The following is an 8,633-nucleotide window of genomic DNA, read 5'->3' as shown; positions in this document are numbered from 1 at the left end:
GCGGCCACCCGCCTCGGCGGCCCGGGACTCGGCTCGCCTCGCCGGAGAATGCGCCCGAGGACGCCGGAGCGCCGGAGCCGCGGGGGTTTCAGCTGGCTAGCGCTAATGGGGGTGCGCTGGAGTAAGGCAGAGTGATGCGGGGGGGCAACTCGCCCGGCACCGAGATCGCCGCTGCGCCCTTCTCCGGACCCGGCGTCTCCCAGGATGGCTGCCCCGAGCCATGGGCCGCGGCGGAGCTAGCGCGGAGCGCCCGACTCTTGCCCCCCGAGTCCCGCAGCCGGCCCCACGCGGGGCCACGCGTCCCGCGGGCGCTGGTTCCTAAGGACAACGACAGCACCAGCTTTTCCTTTCTCCCTTCCCTTCCCTGCCCCGCACTCCTCCCCCTGCTCGCTGTTGTTGTGTGTCAGCACTTGGCTGGAGACTTCTTGAACTTGCAGGGAGAATAGCTTGCGCTCCCCACTTCGCGCTGGTGCCTTTGCCCCAGCGGACCCAGCCTCGCCGCCTCCGGACCCCGCGCCCCTCCACTCCTCCGCTGGGCGCGACCCCGAGACGCCGTTTTCTGCGTGAGGAGAAGGACTGCCCCGCCGGCACCCGGGAGGAGGAGGAGGCAAAGGAAGGGAACCCGGTCCCTGCGCCAGGTCCTTCGAGCAGAGCTTTTTCCATGTGGAGGCTCTTTCAATGGACGTGTCCCCGCGTGCTTCTTAGACGGTCTGCGGTCTCCTAAAGGTAGAGGACGTGGGCCCCGGACTGGGACTGGGGGGTTGGGCGCGGGGCCCGGGCGGCCGCTGCTGCTGCCGCTGAGCCGGTCCTGGGGCCGGGCCTGGCCGGACGTAAACAGACCCCCTCCAGGTCCACGTGCTGCAGAGCCCCTGCAGGGATGCCCCCGTCCTACCGCCCCCAGCGACCGTCAGCTTGGCCCTCCTGGCTCGCACTCTTCCGACCCTCCTCCCTTCCCTCTCTTCAGTATTTTATTAGGGCTGTTAACACTTAGATGATTAAAAAAAAAAAAAAAAAAAAAAAAAAAAAAATTCCTTCGAGAGGGTGGCCCTTGGATTTCACCCGTTAGTTGCCAACCTTTACGCTCTGCCATGGCCATCTTTCTCCCTTCTTCAAATTTCTCAGGAAGACCTGCTCTCTACTCAGAGCCAAGTCCCTATTTAGGAAACTGCTAGAAGTTGGGGTTCTCCCTGTTTGTTTCCAGGAATGCGAGGGGGGTCGGTACTTCAATACCACCTTGTATTGACACGTGAATTAATAGATACTTGTTATTTACATAATTCGAGGAATATACGTGTGTATCTTGACTGCATGGGGGTGGGGGGTTCGGGGTCTGAGTAGCCCGTCCTGACACCTCTGAGGTTAGAGGTGTGGGCCACAAGTTGCAAGTGGCTTCGGAAGTTGTGGCCTTGAGTTTACTGGGTCTGGAAGTTATAGACTGTGTGTGTGTGTGTGTGTGTGTGTGTGTGTGTATCAGGAAGTTCTATACAGTGCCTGTAAGGAAGTCACATGCACCATTCGTGCGTGTTTATATGAAGCGAGCGCTGGGCAATGTGTTTGGGTTTGTTTAGGGAACGGAGAGGTGTCAGACCAAGCGGTGGTTTCCCCAGGTTCCCTGCACAGGCTGTCAGCGCTAGTGTCACGGAAAAAAGGTGACAGTCTTGACGCTGGTGGGGTGTGTGTGTGTGTGTGCAAATCGTGTCAGATGGATGAGGGTGAGATGGAAGGGGAAAAGCCTTCGGGCTCAGGGACTAGGGGCTTTCCATTCTCCCAAACGTTCGAGCTTCAGCCCCTTTGAAGTATCCCCGCGAGTATTGCAAACCAGGTGGGCACCCTGGAGGAGGAGGCAACGGACCGAGCGGGAGCCGGGGGACGTGGGGGCGGAAGGGGAGAGGGTTGGGCCGGGAACGCGGTGACTCACGTCGGCCCTGTCCGCAGGTCGACCATGGTGGCCGGGACCCGCTGTCTTCTAGCGTTGCTGCTTCCCCAGGTCCTCCTGGGCGGCGCGGCCGGTCTCATTCCCGAGCTGGGCCGGAGGAAGTTCGCGGCATCCACTGGCCGCTCCTCGTCCCAGCCCTCGGAAGAAGTCCTGAGCGAGTTCGAGTTGCGGCTGCTCAGCATGTTCGGCCTGAAGCGGAGACCCACCCCCAGCAGGGACGCCGTGGTGCCCCCCTACATGCTGGACCTGTACCGCCGGCACTCGGGCCAGCCGGGCGCACCCGCCCCGGACCACCGGCTGGAGAGGGCAGCCAGCCTCGCCAACACCGTGCGCAGCTTCCACCACGAAGGTGAGGCGTGGAGCAGAGAGTGGGGGCGGAGATGCGGGCGGAGAGTCACCTCCAAAAGCTCCCCACCGTGGGCTGACTGTTGGCATCCCTGGAAAGGCAGCTTGGCGGGAGCGCTGCCGCAGACGTTTCCATTCTTGCCTTTGTAAGAACCTTTCCGAACCTGGTTTTAACGCACTGCCTTTGTGGCGCGGGAGCCAGGGATTCCCCTTTGGTAAATCCGCACCCTTTTCCTGGCTTGCAGCCAGACGAGCGACTCCTCCTCCAGGAACTGGAAAGAAATCAAGTGATGGGGAAGATGAGGGCAAAAGGCATGCCTCTAGTCAGCTAAATGTGCAAGAATTTCATAGGGGAAGAATGAAAAGGAGGGGGGCAGATTGGGATCTTTTTACGTCTGTTTGGAAGCCCTTGCCCTGTAAGTCTGCTTCTCCTGCTTAAGCTGGGGTTTCAGGCTAGACAGAGCCAAGGGCAGAGTTTTCAGAGATACTATTGAAAAATCAAAGCCTGGGGCCCCAAAGTCTTTCTAATTTACAGTTGATCTGGGTCTGGTTTGGAAGATTTCGAATCCCTATCTAATCCCCGTGGGAGATCAATTCCACAATCAATCTTATTGTTTCCACAATGACTTTCTTGTTTTGTGCTTAAATCTGAGATGAACTCCCTAGTAGAGACAAGGGGAGCCTTCAGATAAAAGCTTTTGCAGCAGCTGCCTGTTTTTTTTTTTTTTTTCTTCATGTGCATTGAAATGTGGATTTTTTTTTTCTCTTACGATACTGGATGTGGTTTTCCTAAGGTAGGATATTTCTGCTTGTTTCATCAGAGAAGCATTTAGTGGATTTGAAATGTCTGAGAGAAGCTATTGACATCTGTTGTACCCAAGTTCGTGGATTAGTCAAAAATATGTTCCACTTTAGTTCTTTTTCTACACTTTTAAATTCCCCTTTGGCTTAATACATTCCATAATAGAGCAAGGGTTTCATCAAGTTCTAGAGACAGGTCCAAAGTTGTATGTCACAGAGCAGCCACTTGGAGGTTATTGGGGAATTTGGAGTAAAGTTCTCCTTTTCTTGCCTTGCCTTGAGGTGGTAAATTTCAAGTAGAAATCTATGCTCTGATATAAACAAGTAAGAAATGTGACAGCCAGGCATTTTCTCTCCCTGCGAAGGATGCACTTGTGAGAACAGCACTGGGTACTGGGAAGAAGTCCCAAAGGCAGGTTGCATAACAAAAGGTCCTTCTTCATCAAAGCTGCTGTATGCTGTGAAGGGGACACTGAATTGATAATCCATTTATCGTAATCCATCATTTTCCAGCACATTTCCAAGTGAGGTGCTTTTTGCAGTAGAGATTCAATGGGAAAGGATATAAGATATCATTCTACTCCTTCAGGATTCATTCACTGAAAGCAGAAGTTGTCCGTTGTCATATGTAGAAATGTTTTCACTCCTGAATGTTCTGTTAGCGTAACCTTGGGGTGATGATAGATGCAGCTCATCGTTCCCAGCTGATGCTGATTAGAATTGTTTTTCTGCATAGAAAAGTATCGAGAGTAGCTATTTCAGTCACCTGTCCTGGAAATTTAGCCTGGAACCACTCTTAACTATTTTTAAGGACAAGAGGGTACTATGTGTCTCTTCTAACTTAAAAGAAGGAACATTTAAGTCATTTGACACCTGAAACATTCAGTTGCATGAGGATTCCATCAGTGAAGTCTGTATTTCTCTTTCTTCCTCTAGAAGTGGCTTGATCAAAACTAAACAGGCTACAGATTGAGTGTGTTATTTTTAACTTAAATAGCATGCTTGAGTTTATAAGTCAGAATTTATCACTTTAAAAGTATAAATGTTATGTGCAAAACAGTATGGAAGTTATCAACCTACTTAAAATCAACTTAAGAGTAATGTTAGATCTTAATGCAGTGAGATGATAGAGAAAAGCCATATAATTTTTTCCCTCCAATTTCATCAAATCCATTTCTTTTCTTCTTATGACTAGTATATCGTTAGGCCACATGATGCATTTTTCGAAGACCATTTCATTTTTGTGGAACCCAGGATTTGGTTTTTAGAAACATCCCTGTGCCATGCATGGCACTAAAAATCTTTTAATAAACCATGTGATTAAGGCTTCTGGCTTAAGAGTGGAACTTGGCTCATGCAACCTTGATGGGCATTTGTTTGGTAGAGGACTGAGGGCCTGATTCCAAGAATTACCTGTTGGTTTTATTTTGGGTGGGATCTGGATGATTTGGTGAAATTACAAGACGAGAGATACCTTGGTTATCAGATACCAACCACTGGGTGAAGATAAGTAGGCCGGCGATCTGAAATGAAATGCTCAGTTGTCATTTCTCCTATTAAACTTTGCCTAGTCCTCTGTATAATACTTTTCACTCAGGAGGACCAAAGTGTTGCAACAATTTTCTTTTTTCAGTCATTAAAAAGTTCTCTGGCCACATAGACGTTTCTCAACGGCCACTGAAGACAGAAAAATCACGTCTCCAGCTGGAAAGAGTGTTCTCAGCTTTACTGTAGTTAAAAACACATTGAAACTGGTTGACTTCATTGGCCCTGCAAAAAGTCTTTCTGCTTTCCTGTCAGCGTGTAATATAGAAGGACCATGTGCTCGCTTGCTCTCCCGACTCTGAAGGACACTGTCGTCTTTTTGAGTGAAACAATGGAATTATTTGCCTCCATGACTAAAGCCTTTGAATAGAGATCAACCCTTTTCCCACAAATGTTAATTATCATGAAAATATCTGTATAGTAGAGTTCAAGAAGCAGCCGCTGCCCTGTGAGAGAGAACTTGTATCACAAATGCCCAGTGTCAGCACAGGATTTGGACATATACACCCCCCAGAGCAAAACTTACCTGATGCGCCTTCCTAGTGTCCCCAGGTGGTTCGGTGTCCTGAAGAAGGGCCCCATCAAGTAGCACAGGCATTCTCTGTGGAAGTCTTTGGAGGTTGAGGCTTTCGTGCCCAACAATTGTTCTTGGACTAATATTTTCTGTCCTCCACTCTTTTGGTGGTTCCTCTGTATCCTTCTCATCGAGCCATTTTGTCTTTTTTAGACTTGTCCTTTGTGTATTTCACTAAGTTGTCGAAAGGACAGTAAGAGGACACATGATCATTCTAAAGGTGCTGGAGGTACGGGTGGGCAGAAGCCAGACTGGGGTGTGAGGATGGCAATACTTTTCCTTTAGTTGCCAAATCTTTTGTTGTCTTTAAAAAAAAACAAAACAAAACAGTTTTCTTTTAACCTTTTCATTTTACATTTTTTTCTCCTTGACAATATTAATTCTCTAGCCGTTATGTTATATTCTAGAATACATTGCTTCTTATTCTCAGCCACTTACAATTCATTTCAGGGCAGTGATTTCCAGTGGTACTGATTTGCTATGGCACCCCCCAGATTGTTGTTGTTGTCGTCTTAATGGACGTTTTTGGTCCAAAGAGTGTTGCAAAATTCTCAAAACATAATGAGAATTCCCTTTTCTGCTAAAACTCACCTCTTCAGGATAAAAAGGCAGCTGTAAGATATCAGTGGTTGCAGACAAGATCTGCATGTCTCAGGGGCCCTGCCTCTCTTAGTTGTGTCTTCTCTCCACTATACTTGGGTGATGGTATATTTCTGTCCCTTTGGTTGGGAAAGAACTTACCCTGCGGTTATTACTGTAGCAAATATAAATGTGCCCCTAATGGTTTTGACATTTGCTTGCGTTTGTTTGTTTGTTTAAGATTTTATTTATTTGTTTGTGAGAGAGAGAGAGAGAGTGCACAGGCGCCCGCATGCACACCCTTGAGCCATGAGTGGGGGGAGGGGCACGGGGAGAGGGAGAAGCAGACTTCCCACTGAGCAGCAAGCGGGAAGTGAGGGATCCCAGGACCTGGAGATCATGACCTGAGCTGAAGGCAGACTCTTCAACCGACTGAGCCACCCAGGCGCCCCTTGCTTGAGTTTTTGACTCCTTCCCTGTGTTAGGTAGTGGCACCTAGTGGCTAGAAACTGCAGTAGGCTCAAGTTCATAGCTCTGCTCTTCATTAATTAGCTTGGTGACCTTAGGAAAGTCACATAACCTCTCTGAGCTTCAACAATTTCATTTCCAAAATGAAGATAATAAGAGTCCCTCCCTAATTGGTTTGTTGTAGATGATTCCGGTAAAGATCTTAGTGCCAGGTGTGACACAAAGAAGCCTCCAGCATGCCAGGTGCATTATCCTGAAGACTTCTTTCTCTTACGTCCAATTTCCCCATTTGTCTAGGGAAGAGGAGGCCAGAGGGAACAGGCTGGCTGAGGGAATTCAGCCTCATCTATTGTATTATTTGGATGTAGATGAATAGTTGATAGAGTGTAGCTGATTAAGTTAGAACTTCACTTTTGGAGGCGAGGTCAGATGTGACTGGTGCCTTATTTTCCTTCCCTACGTCTCCGCAGCCAGAGCTCCATCTGTTTGAATAAGAACTCAGAAGTTCAAGAACCCAGGTCTAAAACAGGCTGGCATACCCAAATCCCTTGACAAGTTCAGCTTATTCAACAAGGGTTATTTACAGAGAATTAATAACCATGTAAGCCTCTAAAAAAGCATACATTACCTACTTAGGTAAATGCTCTATATTTTCAGAATCCCCATGTGTGGTGTGATGATTTGCACCTTTTTTTTCTCTTTATTTTCTTTCAAATAGGTTTTGATTTTTCTACCCTTAAGAAGAAATTTGTTCCTTGCAGATCAAAAGAAGTGGTGGTAGGTGCCCCACACTTGAGCCGTTTTTTTTTTTTTTTTTTTTTTTTTTTTTAACTGGGTTTGGAGTTACCTCTGTGACCTGAGTCCACGGGGGTGTCACCAGAGTCCTTTGTATTAAGGACAAATAGAGGTTCTTAATGAAGCTGGGAAGTCAGGGAAAGGTCTTCTCGTTACTGTTTGATAGTGCAGTTCTTCCCTTTGCTAAGGTTGCTGAGTGATTATCCTCTCCGCTACTTAACTTACGGTGAGATTTTGAAGTACATGAAATTGCTGTTTTTTTAACGTATCAAATCTAGTCAAACAGTGGCAATTTGATATGATTCACTGCAGTCTTAGATTTATTCTTCTAGAGGGTTATTCTATTTTATGCCTCTTTTATACCCATCTTTACTCATTTGACTTGTCTTTCATGCTGGTCTTGGTGAGTGTCCCTTCATTATCATCCTCTGGCTGCCGGGGTGTGTGTGTGTGTGTGTGTGTGTGTCCCCGTGTCCCCTTGTGTCTGTGTGTGTTCATGTCTGTATGTGTTCGTAACTTCTTTCTTTTTCATTTATGGATTTGGAATCAGAGTTCTTGTTGCAATTGTGATTTCTCTGGGCACCTTATTAATACAGCTGTTCAGCAAATGCCCTGGATAATTTGCCTTTCTTCCCTGTTCTTTAAAAGAAAAGAGTGTTCTTAGGTGTGCTGGTATCAGAGAAGTCAGTAGTTCAAGCCAGATCTGGCTTTATGTCATTACATCTGGGGGACACTGCTGATTTTCATGTCACTCCTTTTTTCTTTGGTATCTGTTGGCTTCTCTGCTAAAAGAACGCCTTCAGTGGAAACATTAGAGGGCCCCTGAATTAGAGGGTGGAAAGAAAAGAAGGAGCTAAACACAATCCTTGATACTTGTTGGAGCCATGGAAGAGAGCCCTGCTCTGATTGGTTGGAGAGTTATTTTAAAAATAAAATAAGACAAAATCAGAGAAGGAGACAAACCATAAGAGACTCTTAACTATAGGAAACAAACTGAGGATTGCTGGAGGGGAATTGGGTGAGGGGATGGGGTAACTGGGTGATGGGCATTAAGGAAGACACGTGATGGAATGAGCACTGGGTGCTGTATACAAGTGATGAATCACTGACCTTTACCTCTGAAACTAATAATACGCTATATGTTAATTAATTGAATTTAAAGAAAATTAAACAAAAAATAAAAATAGTGCTTGGCCTGAAGTACCATTAGCTTAGAGTGTGAATAGCTCCCAAAAGGTATTCCCAGCAGGTGTAGATTAGCAGGCATGAGGGGACCATGGACGGTTTACTTCTTGGCCTGATAGTCTCCATGTCCCAAGTAGATGAGCTTTGAAAGATCTTTCTGTTCTGAGTCCCTGGCTGCCCACCCAAGGACTCACCTCTTATTCCTTGGCCAGCACTATTGTTTCTTCTACTCATTTTTGTATTATTTGACCAGAAATCACTTTAAAATATGCTCCTGGAATTGACATTTGAATGTGAAAGCATCCTTTAAAACCTTCACCCTGTAAGGGCAATCCAGAAGCTCCTAGCACAGCCTCACCTGGGAGCTTGCTAGAAATGCTGAATCTCAGGGTTACAACCCCCCCC

At 47.2% G+C, this 8,633-nt stretch overlaps 1 protein-coding gene across 2 annotated transcripts in view; it reads left to right on the top strand.

Annotated features, from left to right (window-relative positions):
* Positions 1 to 300: 300 nt before the first annotated feature.
* BMP2 (bone morphogenetic protein 2) overlaps positions 301 to 8,633 on the top strand; it is an 11,879-nt gene continuing 3,546 nt past the window's right edge. The window contains exons 1-2 of one of the 2 annotated variants that reach the window (XM_008703336.2): positions 301 to 726; positions 1,936 to 2,285. In XM_008703336.2, the coding sequence (XP_008701558.1) occupies positions 1,943 to 2,285 (343 nt within the window). In that variant the 5' untranslated portion in view covers positions 301 to 726; positions 1,936 to 1,942. Of the gene's footprint in view, positions 727 to 780; positions 1,650 to 1,935; positions 2,286 to 8,633 lie in introns of those variants that run through there. The other variant, XM_008703334.2, reaches the window with a different exon arrangement.

Source organism: Ursus maritimus, unplaced genomic scaffold (genome assembly GCF_017311325.1).
Source record: "Ursus maritimus isolate PB19 unplaced genomic scaffold, ASM1731132v1 scaffold_22, whole genome shotgun sequence".
Lineage (NCBI taxonomy): Eukaryota > Metazoa > Chordata > Mammalia > Carnivora > Ursidae > Ursus > Ursus maritimus.
The sequence above is the reverse complement of the archived record's forward strand: the minus strand, read 5'-3'. Positions and strand labels throughout refer to the sequence as shown.